The 14,068-nt window shown below is 50.0% G+C and overlaps 9 protein-coding genes across 9 annotated transcripts; 3 read left to right on the top strand and 6 right to left on the bottom strand.

The window, feature by feature from the left end:
* Positions 1-87: 87 nt before the first annotated feature.
* On the bottom strand, positions 88-1,958 carry RPT3 (26S proteasome regulatory subunit). Its single transcript, XM_018275712.2, has 4 exons — positions 1,444-1,958; positions 1,343-1,384; positions 1,191-1,289; positions 88-1,140 (listed from the first exon to the last, which is right to left on the bottom strand). Exons 1-4 carry the CDS (start codon positions 1,596-1,598, stop codon positions 171-173), a joined length of 1,266 nt encoding a protein of 421 aa, XP_018128497.1. The 5' UTR covers positions 1,599-1,958; the 3' UTR covers positions 88-170.
* Positions 1,959-1,990: 32 nt separating this feature from the next.
* Positions 1,991-2,883, top strand: VE01_06258 (uncharacterized protein). Its single transcript, XM_059463772.1, has 2 exons — positions 1,991-2,721; positions 2,786-2,883. The coding sequence occupies exon 1, from the start codon at positions 2,323-2,325 to the stop codon at positions 2,584-2,586; it is 264 nt and encodes an 87-aa protein (XP_059319523.1). The 5' UTR covers positions 1,991-2,322; the 3' UTR covers positions 2,587-2,721; positions 2,786-2,883.
* A 911-nt stretch (positions 2,884-3,794) lies between these two features.
* On the top strand, positions 3,795-4,810 carry VE01_06257 (uncharacterized protein; the record flags this gene model as incomplete). Its single annotated transcript, XM_018275710.1, has 2 exons — positions 3,795-4,694; positions 4,805-4,810. 2 exons carry the CDS (start codon positions 3,795-3,797, stop codon positions 4,808-4,810), a joined length of 906 nt encoding a protein of 301 aa, XP_018128484.1.
* A 444-nt stretch (positions 4,811-5,254) lies between these two features.
* VE01_06256 (uncharacterized protein) lies at positions 5,255-6,344 on the top strand. The gene is made up of 2 exons (XM_018275709.2): positions 5,255-5,504; positions 5,587-6,344. The coding sequence occupies exons 1-2, from the start codon at positions 5,343-5,345 to the stop codon at positions 6,088-6,090; spliced, it is 666 nt and encodes a 221-aa protein (XP_018128498.1). The 5' UTR covers positions 5,255-5,342; the 3' UTR covers positions 6,091-6,344.
* Positions 6,345-6,438: 94 nt separating this feature from the next.
* VE01_06255 (uncharacterized protein) lies at positions 6,439-6,927 on the bottom strand (the record flags this gene model as incomplete). Its single annotated transcript, XM_059463771.1, has 2 exons — positions 6,795-6,927; positions 6,439-6,737 (listed from the first exon to the last, which is right to left on the bottom strand). Exon 2 carries the CDS (start codon positions 6,643-6,645, stop codon positions 6,439-6,441), a length of 207 nt encoding a protein of 68 aa, XP_059319524.1. The 5' UTR covers positions 6,646-6,737; positions 6,795-6,927.
* Positions 6,928-6,979: 52 nt separating this feature from the next.
* Positions 6,980-8,667, bottom strand: SEC14 (S14 cytosolic factor). The gene is made up of 4 exons (XM_018275707.2): positions 8,333-8,667; positions 8,232-8,281; positions 8,041-8,164; positions 6,980-7,980 (listed from the first exon to the last, which is right to left on the bottom strand). Exons 1-4 carry the CDS (start codon positions 8,525-8,527, stop codon positions 7,273-7,275), a joined length of 1,077 nt encoding a protein of 358 aa, XP_018128499.1. The 5' UTR covers positions 8,528-8,667; the 3' UTR covers positions 6,980-7,272.
* Positions 8,668-8,851: 184 nt separating this feature from the next.
* On the bottom strand, positions 8,852-10,124 carry VE01_06253 (uncharacterized protein). The gene is made up of 6 exons (XM_059463770.1): positions 9,923-10,124; positions 9,717-9,842; positions 9,540-9,651; positions 9,386-9,484; positions 9,210-9,335; positions 8,852-9,158 (listed from the first exon to the last, which is right to left on the bottom strand). The coding sequence occupies exons 1-6, from the start codon at positions 9,940-9,942 to the stop codon at positions 9,042-9,044; spliced, it is 600 nt and encodes a 199-aa protein (XP_059319525.1). The 5' UTR covers positions 9,943-10,124; the 3' UTR covers positions 8,852-9,041.
* Positions 10,125-10,441: 317 nt separating this feature from the next.
* Positions 10,442-12,199, bottom strand: VE01_06252 (uncharacterized protein). The gene is made up of 3 exons (XM_018275705.2): positions 11,471-12,199; positions 11,155-11,407; positions 10,442-11,088 (listed from the first exon to the last, which is right to left on the bottom strand). The coding sequence occupies exons 1-3, from the start codon at positions 11,845-11,847 to the stop codon at positions 10,609-10,611; spliced, it is 1,110 nt and encodes a 369-aa protein (XP_018128501.2). The 5' UTR covers positions 11,848-12,199; the 3' UTR covers positions 10,442-10,608.
* A 158-nt stretch (positions 12,200-12,357) lies between these two features.
* Positions 12,358-13,525, bottom strand: VE01_06251 (uncharacterized protein). The gene is made up of 2 exons (XM_018275704.2): positions 13,319-13,525; positions 12,358-13,241 (listed from the first exon to the last, which is right to left on the bottom strand). The coding sequence occupies exons 1-2, from the start codon at positions 13,361-13,363 to the stop codon at positions 13,050-13,052; spliced, it is 237 nt and encodes a 78-aa protein (XP_018128495.1). The 5' UTR covers positions 13,364-13,525; the 3' UTR covers positions 12,358-13,049.
* Positions 13,526-14,068: the final 543 nt, after the last annotated feature.

Raw genomic sequence — 14,068 nt, 5'->3', positions numbered from 1 at the left:
ACGGGATGTCCTCGTCTTGGCATCTCACTCGCATATATTCAAGCACGGGATAGATAGGATCCAGAGCATCCGGGTTTGTATTACAATGTCTTGAATATCCACGCCATTCCATTCTCTACTCCTATAATATTACAAGCCCAGTATTCTCCAATGCAAATGCCATGCCTCGTTTAGGTGTAGAATGCGAACTTATCCTTCTCCGCCCCAGCCTTGACCTGGCTTGAGTATGCATCCTCCAAATCGCTCTGAATAATATTATACCTGTTCTTCCTGACCGCCCTCAGTCCAGCTTCCTGCATGATGGCAGCGATGATCGCACCGCTGAGCGGGTCGTTTCTGATGATCAAGCTGTCGAGATCCACCTCGGGAGAAAGACTCATCTTGCTCGCGATGGTGGTGAAGATCAGGCGTCTCTCACGTCTATCCCTCAGGTTAGGGAACTCGATCTTCCTGTCCAAACGTCCAGGTCTCAGAAGAGCGGGATCAAGTGTATCCGCTCTGTTGGTGGCCATGATGACCTTGACGTTGGAGGTCTGATCGAAACCATCCATTTGGTTGAGAAGCTCAAGCAAGATACGCTGGACTTCTCTGTCGGCACCAGTCTGGGCATCGAAACGCTTCGTGGCAATGGCGTCAATCTCATCAATGAAGATGATTGCTGGGGAGTTCTCGCGGGCCATGCGGAACACGTCGCGGACCATACGAGGACCCTCACCCAAGTACTTCTGGACGAACTCGGAACCAACAACACGGATGAAGTTGGCAGTGGTAGAATTCGCAACGGCCTTGACAAGCATAGTCTTTCCCGTTCCTGGTGGGCCGTAGAGCAGCACACCGCGCGGTGGGTCGATACCAATTTGTCTGTAGAGATCGAAGTGCGTCAGAGGAAGCTCAACAGCCTCTCTGATCTCCTGCTTCTGCATATCTAAACCTCCTACATCTGCGTATGTGACATCGGGCTTCTCGTGTGCGCCGAGCATGGCGATGGAGGAGTCCGCCTCCGGGGGAAGAATGTCGACAAGGGCGTTGGAGTGGCGATGGAGGGCGACGGATGACGATGGCTTGAGCAACTCGCGGTCGAGGGTCGAGAGGATTCGTACGACATAGTTGGAGCCTGTTGATGATTGTACGATACCGGTGCTGGATTGCGCGGTTAGTATTGAATAGTGATGGTGATATCAATGCCTTACTTCTGATCTATAGCTTCCATAAACTGCCCAATAACAAGAGGCACACTCTGAATGCGCTTGATCTCCTCCTGTGCCCTGACCAGCTCTCTCTTTAAACTCCTGTATGTTGTTAGAGTCCTTGTACATACTGTATATTGATTAAGGTTATTTACCTCTGTTCATCCTTGATGTATTCCTCTTGAAGCTGGATATACCTGGATTCGTCAGCATGCTGCCTGCCTGAATGAAGCTTCACGATGGCGACAAAACTCACTCCAAGTGCCTCTGAAGCTTCTTCAGCGTCGAATACTCATCGCTTCCATCCGTGGCCAGCCCTTCTAACGAATCGATGTTTGGAATGGACGATGGCAGCTGCTTCCTGTGAGGCAACACCTGTGTCGCAGGGTTCTCGACAGCCGCGTCCGCCATAGCTCTCCTCGTGCTGTAAGGATACCTTTGACGACGCTTTGCAGATTTATTGAGATCGTCGCTAGCAGGCTGTGATGAGGCAGAGGACTGTGAGCACTGTAGAAGTCGTGGATGGGAATGATAGGTTGGGTTCGGTGGTTGATGAGGCGCGTTTGTAGGTTGTTTAGTCTGAGTTGTTGCTTCGCTTTCGTTGGATGTCGACTACCTAACTACGGGAATCTCCATTGATTGGCAGGGATGCCAGGTGATGGACACAGCAACTGTCGGACTAAAGTATGTCCGGTCGCCGTGTGTATTTCTGTATTTCTCGTCTACCCTAGTACTTAGTACGGCGAGTAGTACGGCTGTCTGTAGGCTGAGGCCTCGTAGCTGCGTTATCGAGCATTAGAACCCCGCCGTAGTAAGATGGGGCGTCCCATCAAACGATAAGCAGTCGTCTATCCGCTAAGGTACCTCTCTCATGATGGGAACCTGATACCTGACCCAACCAAACCAACCAAGCCAACCAAGAGTCAGTCACAGTCACAATCACCAGCCACATCACAACTTCCCCTTCCCTTCTCTCCTTCCTCAAAACTTAAATACTTTCTTACCTTACCTTACTCTTGCTATCCCCTCATATGACAACAAATCCTGCTCTGTCTTTTACAGCCTGGCTAAGGGTTCACTGTATCATAAATCGGATGCTTCCTTCACCCTGACTTCACCACCCGAGCACATAGCTATGTCCTCATCAATCACCATCCCTACCCGCCAGGCCTACTGTGAGGTTGGTGGCAAGGTCGGATCGAGCTCGAGCTCTTCATCGTGCTATTCCACCTCGCCTCAGACTCCCCAGCAGAAGGGGAAGAGCCCGATGTCGACGCCGTCCAAGTCGGCGGGCCATAATCGTAGGCCGAGCATGCTGAGTGAGTCCTCTCCCTCCCCGATCCGGCTGTCACACCATTCGGCCAAGCGGCTGTCAACGGCTCATCAGCCCACGAAGTAGCATGATGGATATGGGATACTTTCAAATTACAATAGTTGTGGAATGTGAGCCTGACAGGTTTCATTAGGCTCGTCCTTCTCCCAACAGGAACACACCGTCATCAACATCGGTGACCCGGATGGAACGCCTCGCCTTGTGAGTCCAACCCACTCCGCCACCACCACAACTCCCCCACCGGTTACTGACGTGTACACTCCAGATCACCTGCGTCCGCTACTCCCAAGGCTATGAATGGAATCCAGGTAAATAAAACCCCCTCTTATCCTGACCCTAAACCAAAACCACCAGCTAACGAACGACCCCTACCCAGAGATCTTCCTCCCCTCATACATGGAGTGCGACTTCGAATCCATCGAACGCAAGCGCGACCCCGTCCACGAGATCAACCTCAGCGACGAGGAGATGAAGAACATGTTCCCCGAATAAGCCACGCCACGCCACGCCGCCACGCCACGAATTGTTCGCATCGAGCCTAGGGCGCTCGCAGCGGTGTAGGAAGGAAGGGAGGGAGGGTCTTGCCTTACATACCAATGTCGGGGTTGGGGTTACATATTAGTGTGTGATATGCGGGATTGACAACGGATATGTCTTTCTGCTGGCTTGGAACAGGGGGATCGCCTTAGCATTTTGGAGTATAACTGGGTATTATCTTTTTGGGCAGCGGGCAAGGCCGGGGGGCGGGGGCGGGGTGCACATAGGTCTATGAAATTACGAGCATAATTTGAGTTCATGAAGGGAGGGTCGAGTATAACGTTGGGATCTGTCTGGTATGGATTGGGGGAGTTGGAGCTCGCGGTGTCTCGGTGGAAACGGCGCCAAACATATTTATAGTTTTTATTTCTCATCCCATACCTTGTTTTTTTTGGGGGGGGTTTCGTTACAAGGGCACTTTTAGAGGTTCTATATAGGCTCAAGGCAACTTATTTTTCTACATCTCGAGATTGTGATCCATCACCCATGTCTTTAAGAGACGGTGAGTCCAGGCTTCCGGCACGTGATGCCAGTGCATGAACTTAGTGTTGTTGGCTTTTGTTAATTATATAGATCTAATATTACTTGCCTTACTAATGAAACGTCTGCCTAGAAATCTGACAACTTTCACTTCTTACTACCTAATTACTCTCTCACCAGCCACTCTCTCTCTCATCAGCCACTCTCTCTCATCAATCAACCACTATCACAACCAAACGTTCACAAATGTTCACAAAATGACGACCTCTGCTGGCGGAGAAAGTAAACAACTACCCCCCTCCTCCTCCTCCTCCTCCTCTACATTTCCTCACTTCCCAGACCTCCCTCTCGAGCTCCGGATCCAAATATGGCAACACGCCCTCCACTCCGCAAGGAACAGCGTGATTCCCGTCGTTATCAACCACCACCCCCTCCTAACATTCCATTCCTGCATCACACTTCACGGCAGCTTTTGCGGGCAACATGGTCATTGCCCACTATACAATCCCGATTCCGCTCAACAGCCGAGCTCTAGCTTGGTGAGCATGATCAACGGCTACTTCTGCCTCGGCGCCAACACCCCCGACATCGACGACGCGGGGGTAAGGGAGCTCAGCAGAGTGTGTAGGGAGTCCCACCAAGTTTTCTTGTCCATGTACCCGGAGACGATGACGGTGTATAGAGAGATGTGGTATCCCAATGTTGAAATCCATCCGCGGCGTCGCGTGCGGTGTAATCCCAAGACGGACACGGTGCTTGTCACCGCCCTGACGAGTTATGCGTCTGAGCAGAGACACCCGAGTTCGTTGATTGATGGGGTGGGGGATGCGTATCAGGATGATTTGGGGAGGTGGTTCCCGCCGCGGGATACTGCGGGTGCGTTTGAGGGGTTTAGAAGGATTGTGGCGGGGTGGAGGAGGGTGGTGTTTGGATTCCTGGACGAGTTTGAGACGCCTATACCGTCGTTGAGGCTCTCGGGAACCTATGAGGACCCGCAGTTTCGGCGGTTCTTGGTGTTTTTCGAGGGGCTTGAGTGGCTTTATTTGTGCGCCGATAAGGGACACGTGATGGCGGGGACGGAGACGGAGAGGGAGTGGGAGAGGATGGAGCGTGTTGGGGAGAGCTGTGATGGTGGTGGGTCAGTGGACGACGACAACGTGGGTTTATGGAACTTTGTGGGGGGGTCGGGTGGGATTTTGAATTGCGATGGAAATTATATAGATTCTGTACGAGGAGTTCAGAGTGGACTTTCTGATGATGGTGGTAGTGGTAGTGGGGAATGCTGTTGGGTGCCGATGCCGAGGGGCTTTGGGGGGAGTTGGGTATTTTGCTCCTCTAAAGATGTGATAAGTGATAGGGATGGTGAAAATGGGGAAGAAAGTGTGAATTGAGGAGGGCATACATAGTAAGGACTGTAGTCTGTATGTAACTCGACTATATGAATTAAGGAAATTACTAGTAAGCCATGAATCAACTACATCATAGTGAAGTTTAATGTTTACATTAGTACTAAGAATTTAAATCTATAGAGTATTAGTATTAAGTGTGAAGCCGATTTCGAAATTCCACTCTAATCTTTAAGTATGATAAGATAAGATTTCCTAATCATAATCGCCCACAATCGCACCCGCCACTAACCCCCATTCAGCCCCTCACCCAAAGTGCGTGCACCACAGCCTCGCATCATCTGTAAACAAATCCCCAGCCCCCCCCCCCCCCCCCGAGCAACCCTTATCCCCCACGAACCCCGCATCGTCAATTCAACAAACAGAGATAGCGATTGTACGAAGGAAGGGAGGGACATAATGGCAGACCCCCAGCGCAAAATCGAACTCCAAGAACCGGATGATCTCCGCTACCTCCTCGCCAACACGCGACGCGTTGCGGGTGAGAAAGTTGATGTCGCGCTGCCGCCTATTGAGGGGGAGGATGTGCTGAGGCGGAAGGTTGAGGAGTTGGTGAATTCGGTGCGTGTCCACCCTCCTTTCCCCCAACTCCCAAATACATATATGGGAAGAGAGAGGCAGATGTAGCTAACACACCCGTTAGTACGTGACGAAGACATTCTCGATGGCGGCGCCGAATACTCTTATCAATGGCCACCCCGTGGCAGCAGACTCATCGCTTTTAGCCCCCGAAGGCGCAGCAGAAGCAGAGGTGGTGGTGGAAGAATACGAGCCCTTCTCCGAATCCCTCCGCGACCGCGCCGCAAAACTCCTAAGGACAGAAGAAGAACTCCTCCTCGAAGTAGGACAACTCCGTCGCGAAGCACCCGCTAAAGCAGCAGCGGCGTGGAAGGAGGAATTGGCGTGGGATGAGGAGGTGGGGGATATGGAGGTGGGTGATGAGGGTGGGAGTGAAAATGGGGAAGCGAGGGGAGAAATAGAGGGAGGAGGGGTGAAAGTGGAGAAACTAGAGAGGCAGGAGGAGGTGGAGGGTAGTTGGAAAGAGGGGGTTGAGGGGCTGGGGAGGTTGAAGGGGGGGGTTCCGGCGTTGGTGGCGAGGATGGAGAGGGCGAGGAGGGCGGGGGGGTATGCACTTGCTGAGAGGTGAGAGCTGTATGGCAGAGGCAGGAAGACAGAGGGTGTGTGTGTATCTGCCAGATGAGGGTTTATTTGGGGATTGGAAAGTTTGGATGGCGTTTTGGGAGGACAATGGAGGGTATGGGGGGGTTGGCGTTTTGTTTGGTATAATGGGCGTCGTCGTGATGGATACGCAGCACTGCCGGGTTGGATTTTTTGTATGAGTACGATGAAAGATTTTCGAAGATGAAGAGGGGGGTTAGGTCACGAGTATTGTCTGAGGGGTACCGATGAACAGTTGTATAAGACCTAAATAGGTTGCCTCGGAATAGTAAACTACGTTTTCTCCCGGACAGTTTCTTGATTTGAACCGATTATCTTATTCCTTCTGGGTTCCTACTTCTTTCTGGGTCACCTCCTCCGTCTGGGTCCCCTGCGTCTGGGTCCCCTTCTCCTGGCCTCCCTCCCCATTCCAGGCTCCCTCCTCCTCCCTCCCCCCCCCCCCCATCGCCTCCGCGAAACCCGGATCATACTTATTAGCTACTATCAGGGGGTTTAGCCTTTTGATCTCCAACCGATTCCGCATCCGGGGAAACACTCGCGCTTATACACCATCGCCTCCAACTCTATTCCTAGAGGATCGTATAGTGCGATGAATTTTTCGCAGGCGTTGTACAACTTGTGACGACGGCGGCGTTAGCTTTGGGGGATATCGGTGGGGGGCGGAAGACGTACGATTTCGTAACACTCTTCGTAGGTTGACATGTTTGTTTGGATTCGGGTGCTTGGATTCGGTGCTTGGTTTGTTGGATGATTCGGATCTTACCTTGCACCGAGTTGGATAGAAGGGGGGTTATTTAACGTGAAGATAAAACAAAGGAACGGCCTATTTAAACCACCAATATGAGAGAAAGGATTTCCCCCCATCCAGTCGTGTGGAATCATATATATTACGCTCATAGATACAACAAAAGACAGACAAAGGCTTCAAATGATCAGCAACACCGCATCCGTCAGACCTCTCACCTCTACAAACAAACAAAAACAAAACGGCGAATTCTCGAGTCGCATTCTTAGTCTACGCTTGCATTTGCATTCCAAGGTCTCAATGTTGAATTTCTTCCCTCCTCCCATCGAGACCCCATCGTAATCTCGTTATGTTCTACCGCACTTTATACGCACCCATTTGTAGGTTCATCCATCATCCAACAACTCAAGCAGGTGTGATGCCATGGTCCGTAAACTCCTTCGCCGGGGCCTCTGCCGCCACACCACCCGCCTCTGGGATAGGTGCAGTAGCAGTAGCAGTAGCAGGCACAGTCTCGCCCTTGCCCTCCGTAGTATCAATCACAGCCGCATCTTCCTTCTTCTCCTCACCGCTCTTCTTCGCCCACTTCGGCGGCCTGGAGAACTCCGCCTCCTTCCATGGTCCCGCATCGCTGAACCCGCATCCGCCCTCGCAATCGCACGATCCGCCGAACTGCTTGGGCAGGTTCTCAGCCGGGACCTGCGCGAGAAGCTGGCTCTGGTATCCGCTGCCGAGGACGTGGATCTTCTCCACAGTAACGGGGTCGAGGAAGGATTTAATCATGCCGAAGACGGAGCTGAATCCCCATGGGGCGTTGATGAGGTAGAGGCGTCCGAGGCGCTCGGGGTAGTGGTTTTGCGACATAGCAGAGGCCTCCTTGACGTATCCGTAGACGGAGGAGATCTTGGCGAGCCCGACGCCCTTGAGGTCCATGATTGTGCAGCAGGTTTCGAGGAGGTGGCCCGACTTGCGGGAGCAGGCGGGGAGGCGGGGGTCGGAGACTTTTTCGTACTCGACGGCGAGGTTTTGGAGCATGCGCTCTTGGGTGGTGATTTTGTTCATGGCGGTTAGGTCGCACTTGCCGAGTTGCTCGATGTAGACGGGGCGGCCATCCTGGGGGAGGGGGTTAGTTATCGCTGGTGGTTTGGGGGGAAAAGGGGGGGGGGAGGTTACCTTGTCGGTCTTGTGGTAGTATTGGGGGTAGTATTCGAAGATCTGGGCCTTCTCGGTGTACTCGAAGTTCTGGACCAGGTCGTCGAGGTTGATCTCCTTCCTCCAGCCCTCGCTGTTAACGAACCTGAGTGCATGTTAGCACATCCCCTTTAACAGCTATATCCGTATCGTTGGGTAGGGGGTCGACATACATCACCTCCGCGAGGGCAACATCGAACTTCCGTGCACGCAAGAATCTCAACTGATCAGGGTCAGCAAAACATATCTCCAAGCTGCGGAGAACAGCACATACCAGAGTCAAAGTATCCAAACGCTCCGTGAACCCCTTCTGCTCCAACGACATCCTCAATTGGTGCACCTGAGCCTCCTGCTCCGGCGTGAGGTGCCCAGCATGCCCAGGCTGGTTCGTGGCGGAGACGGTTGGGAAGTCGTAGTCGTCATATTTCGGGTCCGTCTTGAGCGGGACGATCTCAGCGGGGGCTGCCATCTTTGAGAGAGAGCGAAGGATTAAGATAAGGAGGCGGGGAAAAAGATACTATTTTATGAGGGTGTTTGTTTTTGGAGTGAGACAAGGTTGGGGATGTACAGTTACCAAGATTATCAGTAGGGTAGGAGGGAGGAGCAATCTTACGTTTAACGTTAACGGGATGGAAGTGACGCAGGCTGTGGGTGGCCCGCCACTCACCCCACGTAAGCGAGCGAACGATGTGGACGAGCTCCAAACGGGTGGCCAGGGGCAACGTGGGGTAATTCGTCCGATGGAAGGATTTAGAGTATACAGGTGCAACGTCTGTGAAGAATGAGGATAATCGTTTGTTCTACAGAAGTTGCGATAGTTTACACACGTTTATATGTATCTACATATTTATATAGTGCAATAAATGTCGTCTTTCTCAAGTAACATCTGGTGTGCTCACGTGCACCCCATATCTCGTTCACATGGTTCACATGGGAAAGGAGCCCGATTTTCATGCATAGAGTTTGAAGTCAATATAATATTTTCAACCACTCGCAGAGCCCTTCTTATCTGGGTCTTCCTCGCCCTCATTCTCGGCCTTCTCTTTCCTCTTCATCGTGACATCCCAGTTATACACACGTGCTGTGGCCACCTCCATAGTCTATATCGATGTTAGTTGGTTTTCCAAAAGACATGATACGTGCACACATACTGTGATTTGCTCCCTGAGAAAGTCGAGATCCTCCTCGCAGTTCGACAAGCTCGTTTTCGCCGAGTTGAGCTTCGAGTTCAGGAGTACCTCCGCCTCGTCGACCGGGTACGACAGCATAACGTTTGCCTGTGCCATGTCAATATTTGTATCCTGCGATCAGCAAGTAGCAAACATACCCCAAGCCATAGATAAACCTCCTCCGTAGGTGGAATATGCGCCTTCGCATAAAGCGTATCGTTAAGCTCAAACGTCGCCTCTATCGGGTCCGAATCAGGCTACACAACACCAATCAGTACATCGTCAACCTCGCAGAGATCAAAGCTCGCCCACCTTTCGTGTTTTTAAGAACCGCACGGTATCTAGCGTCTTCTGAATATCGGGCATCTTGTCCTTCAACCCAGCTGCTCTCCGCTGCTGGTTGGCTTCCATAAACTGGTACTTTCTGCACACACACACATTGAATCAGTTCTCCGCGTGTTTGAACAAGAGAGTCTCAGGGCAACATACGCAATCATCTCCTGGAAGCTCTTGAGGGTAGCCTCCACATCCGCGCGGGTCGTTACGTAGTCCTCGACCTTATCGACGAAGGGCGCATAGGGGATACCCCGAGGGTTCGTCGGGGCTGCGGGTTTTCTAGGGAAGGAAGGCGCCAGGGTCAGCCTGGGTTCGACAAGTAGGATCAAGCTTTGGGGAAGGAGCGGCTGGCTACTTACTTCGTTGCTGTGTCCGCCATTTTTTTCGTATTTATGCCACCGCTGGCGGGGTTGTGGTGTTACGGGCTGGCAAGCTATCTGATCTCGATTACTTGGGCTGCTGTGTGGTGCAGATAATTGGCCTCGCACTGCCACAGGAGTTAGCGCCACAGGTGGGTGGACTTGGGTGGGATTTCAGATATTTAAATCGCCATCATTTCAGGGATTCATCGCGGTCACTCGAGAGGAATCAAAACGAATATAGGGTAACATTATCTATCTATTCATACTTTATTTCCTGTTTTGCTAATTCGCTGCGACGAATGGGCTATACTGAGTTGTTTGGGCCACAGTATCAGATCAACAAGATTAGATCTCGGTTCGATCTTATCTTATCAGCACCCCCACTACAAAAGCATTACCCTCAAAGTCTTACAAGCTCTATAGAACGTTCTATAAATATATTTCCATTTGTCTACAAAAGATTTAAAACTTTGTTTAAAAACACCTAAATTACCAAACCTGCTAGTTTAAGAAGAATCTAGCTAAGCATCCTAAAAAAAAGGTAAAAAAAGTATAAAAAGACTTGTTAGATTCTGTTAAATCTATAACATATTATAAAATAGTAAACCCCTTAGAATTATCGCATTAACACTAGATTTTGTCCTTGGCCCTGAAATGATTGCATTGAGCCCATTTGGGGGTCACTACTCGGTAATAGCTTCTTTGAAGTCTCCTAAGAACATCCATCTAGCTTTATCACCCCAACCTAGCTCTTTCCACCCGTTTGCTATCTTCGGAAAGAAATCGATCACATCCCCCACGTTTTCGTCATGAGATAAGATGACAAAAACTTGGTCCGAATGCGCATCAACAAGTTGCAGCTTCTGCTGGCTTTCAACTGCAGCTGGTACATCTTCGTTTGTTGGATCTCCATCTGGCCAAGTTCCCATACGATAAAAAGGTGAGTTACCACACCTTTGAGGGTGGATACTCTCAAAAAGGTGACCTGGACAAGGCTTTGGCGACAAGAAGTTGAGAGGGTTGGGCGATATTAACGAAGGCAGTGGCACGTATTTGGTAGGACGGAATTCACCGGCATGGCTTGCAATATCACCTCCCATGAAAATAAACGTATCCGGATTGGTAGTAGTTCGAGCGAGTGCACACATGTGGCCAATAGCATGCTATAAGAGTTAAACCTGACTTTTTAACTGTATAGAGAATATAAAGATTGGAGGCATAAAACTTACACCAGGACTGTTAATAAGAAGGAAACTGCCATCTCCGAAATAATCGAAGGCAGCAAATTCACCAAACTTTAGGTTAAAATGTGCTTCCGAAATCTCCCTAAGGTTACGATCCTTATAGTACTCTTCCTTTATTGGGGAGTCTTCTATGGGTTTGCCTCCCGGAAGAAACTCTTCTAAAAACCCAGGACCAACAACAACGTCAGTAGAAGTTGGAAATGTCGAAGGATCTCCAAGATGATCCCAATGCCAATGACTAATTGCATGGCACTTTTAGCTAAGGTCCTATATTTCGCTACAAAGAGATTCATCACCTTACCCCCAGATGATTGCTTCAATCGCAGAGAGCGATACTCTGTGTTCTTCAAGAATGTCTGCGACATCTTTTTCAACTCGGACATCCCACCCATAAGTTCTAATCATGTCTACAACGCAAGGAGCTTGCTCCTGCCACTTTTGTTGTGTTCCTAAGTCATAGAGAACCTTACGCTCCAGGCGCTCATTTTCTATCAGAAAAGAGTAGGACGGACTCGCAAGTGTAGTGTGCCCCTTGATAAGCGGATCAAACATAGTACCCACGGGCATATGCAACCGGGTAGTAGTGTCAATAACACGTACGGTCACGATGTTTGAAGATGCGGGTATCTCAATAGGCGGGATTTGGCCCATTTCGGTCGGTGATAATATGTTAGACATGCTGCTAGTTCTAGCTGTATAAAACTTTTGGATTGTAAATAATGAATGTGTAAAGTATAGAGTATATGTGCCTCTGTGAAATTTTTCTCGAGGCTCGTCAAGACCACGTGCATTGCGCTATTTCTTGTCTCGCTCGCCGATGAGTCATTCACTGGTCTAGTAATAAAATGCCCTTCTGAAACAACCGAAATATGTCTGTCCCTGTGAGGTAAGCAAGGCGCGGGGGATGCGGCTTTGATGCGGCCGTCGATGTTACCGTCGGTGTTGCCGTCGGCCGCATCAAGAGCCGCACCCCCCACTCCGGGCGTATCATAGGGGGTTCTAGGTTTAGAGGAGTAAAGGGCCTAGAGATAATATTCTAAGGAGCCTTAAGAATGTAGAGTAAGGATTTAGAGGGAGTAGAGAGAGAGTTATAAGGTATGTTAATAAGAATGTAATAGAAAGAATAGATTTAAAGGTTAGTAAAGGAGGGAGTATAGTTAGTTTAGTAGGCAAGGTAAATATAATAGTCTGTTAAGTAATTTTTAAAAGGAAATAAGAGATAAACCATATTATAAGGTAAGGAAATACAGGTCAATGTGAGAGATAGTCATAGAAATATTAGAAGTTAACAACACAGTCAATATGAAATAGTCATAGAAAGATTTAGGAGTCAAGGAAACACAAATCAATGTAAAATAGTCATAGTAAAAGTCGGGAGTAAAAAAAACACCGGACAATATGAAAGAAAGTAACTGAGCCATGTTAGAAGTCAGAGGTCAACATGAAATAGTCATAAAAAGGTTGTCAAGATCAGTGGTATAAAAGAGTATATTCTTCAGCCAGCCCAGATCATAATAATAAAAAGTCTGAAAGTCCTGTCGCCTGTTCCATGGGTGAAACATAGTGAATGGAGGTCTAACGCCTGTCTTCAACCGAGGCTATTTGTGCCGCTGGTTCCCCTCGCTTTTCTACACATATCGTACAATATCTTGACGCCTGTAGGTTCAGATCCCTCAACTAGTTTCGCTGATCCAAGATGCATCGACCTCAAGGGCCGTGCTCGGTGTTGGGCGCATTGTCGTTGGGGTTGGTCGAACAGTTGGGCTCCAAAGCGAGGGTATCGTATCGTATTATCCAACACAGCCTCTTCACGAAGGCCATCCAACTTGGTCGCCACAGGATAGTATGTTTGTTCGTTCCAATCTCCCGTATATCAGCCCTCATTTCTTCGTCGAAGTCCCCCGTATCTGCTCCTTCAGCTCCTCGATAAAGTGCCCCAGAAAGCCCTTCTCGCCACCAGGAACATCTATCTTCGTCCCCCCCATATCGGCCGGGTCCTTGCCATGGCGGAACTCATGGACCCCTTTGTGGATCCGTCGGACTCCGCGGTGGAAGGTTGGGCTCGAGATGAGCTAGATGGTCGTTGTCAGCTACTGAGTGAGGGTGGCGGATGTCTCGGGGGGGGGGGGGCGCGAATGGGTTGGGATACCTTTTGGATAAGCCACAGTTCGACGGCGGCGCGTAGCCAGGACATGGTCAGTGGCACATGGAACTGTAGATTGGAGGAGATATTGGTTTGCGCAGACGCCCGGGTGTTGTGATGGAGGCCCCGTCGCAACAGAGTGGTCGGAGAGAGTGGTTGGTGTTGAGTTTGTGAGGATTGTTGGTTGTTTGACTGGTAGAGAGGGAGGATCGGCCCTTGTTTGGTGCGATTAAAGTCCCCTAACTGCAACCACTACCGTTCCGTATCGGCCCTTTCACCCGAGCGCCCGGTTTCTTCGTTCTTCCCTCTGTTTGACAACCATTACAACCCCCCACCATCTTCCACTATTCGTATCCACTTACTATACAAAGATTCCACCACTGCCCCGTTGCTTTTTTTTGCTTGTGATATAGCTTATATTATGATGATGGTCTCAGACTTATATCGCTGGCGCCCTTGTGCCTGCCAATCTGGCCCTTATACTAGATCCTTTGCAAACTATTGAATCCGGACGCGGCTTCTTTTTAGTTCCCGCCGTGGGACAAACGCTTAGAGTGGAAACAAAACCCAGTGGCTTCCAGCAACTCTGACATCACCTTATTTACTTATTTACCACCCTCTAGAAGGATTTGGAAAGCTGCGAAAAGTGACTGGCACTCTTTTATTGCCTTTACTTATTCCTACACACTTAAATTTTATCCCGCAATCACCGTGCCTGCCTGCCTGCTTGCCCTGCCTGGAGAGGAGTCCCTTACT

Source organism: Pseudogymnoascus verrucosus (assembly GCF_001662655.1).
Source record: "Pseudogymnoascus verrucosus strain UAMH 10579 unplaced genomic scaffold scaffold_36, whole genome shotgun sequence".
Taxonomy (NCBI): domain Eukaryota; kingdom Fungi; phylum Ascomycota; class Leotiomycetes; order Thelebolales; family Thelebolaceae; genus Pseudogymnoascus; species Pseudogymnoascus verrucosus.
This window is presented reverse-complemented; position numbering and strand designations above follow the sequence as displayed.

Excerpts from the sequence above, each read along its gene's own strand:
- RPT3 (XM_018275712.2), bottom strand. The coding sequence starts at position 1,598 with ATGGCGGACGCGGCTGTCGAGAACCCTGCGACACAGGTGTTGCCTCAC. Across the intron at positions 1,385-1,443 it reads AAGCTTCAGAGGCACTTGGA|GTATATCCAGCTTCAAGAGG; the intron begins GTGAGTTTTGTC and ends TGACGAATCCAG. Across the intron at positions 1,290-1,342 it reads TACATCAAGGATGAACAGAG|GAGTTTAAAGAGAGAGCTGG; the intron begins GTAAATAACCTT and ends AACAACATACAG.
- VE01_06258 (XM_059463772.1), top strand. The coding sequence starts at position 2,323 with ATGTCCTCATCAATCACCATCCCTACCCGCCAGGCCTACTGTGAGGTT.
- VE01_06256 (XM_018275709.2), top strand. The coding sequence starts at position 5,343 with ATGGCAGACCCCCAGCGCAAAATCGAACTCCAAGAACCGGATGATCTC. Across the intron at positions 5,505-5,586 it reads TTGAGGAGTTGGTGAATTCG|TACGTGACGAAGACATTCTC; the intron begins GTGCGTGTCCAC and ends CACACCCGTTAG.
- SEC14 (XM_018275707.2), bottom strand. The coding sequence starts at position 8,527 with ATGGCAGCCCCCGCTGAGATCGTCCCGCTCAAGACGGACCCGAAATAT. Across the intron at positions 8,282-8,332 it reads GTTTGGATACTTTGACTCTG|TTGAGATTCTTGCGTGCACG; the intron begins GTATGTGCTGTT and ends GACCCTGATCAG. Across the intron at positions 7,981-8,040 it reads ACTACCACAAGACCGACAAG|GATGGCCGCCCCGTCTACAT; the intron begins GTAACCTCCCCC and ends CCCCTCCCCCAG.
- VE01_06253 (XM_059463770.1), bottom strand. The coding sequence starts at position 9,942 with ATGGCGGACACAGCAACGAA. Across the intron at positions 9,336-9,385 it reads AGGTTTATCTATGGCTTGGG|GCAAACGTTATGCTGTCGTA; the intron begins GTATGTTTGCTA and ends GACATGGCACAG. Across the intron at positions 9,159-9,209 it reads TTCTCAGGGAGCAAATCACA|ACTATGGAGGTGGCCACAGC; the intron begins GTATGTGTGCAC and ends ACATCGATATAG.
- VE01_06252 (XM_018275705.2), bottom strand. The coding sequence starts at position 11,847 with ATGTCTAACATATTATCACCGACCGAAATGGGCCAAATCCCGCCTATT. Across the intron at positions 11,408-11,470 it reads ATTGAAGCAATCATCTGGGG|TCATTGGCATTGGGATCATC; the intron begins GTAAGGTGATGA and ends CCATGCAATTAG. Across the intron at positions 11,089-11,154 it reads TTCTTATTAACAGTCCTGGT|CATGCTATTGGCCACATGTG; the intron begins GTAAGTTTTATG and ends TAACTCTTATAG.
- VE01_06251 (XM_018275704.2), bottom strand. The coding sequence starts at position 13,363 with ATGTCCTGGCTACGCGCCGCCGTCGAACTGTGGCTTATCCAAAAG. Across the intron at positions 13,242-13,318 it reads AACTGTGGCTTATCCAAAAG|CTCATCTCGAGCCCAACCTT; the intron begins GTATCCCAACCC and ends ACGACCATCTAG.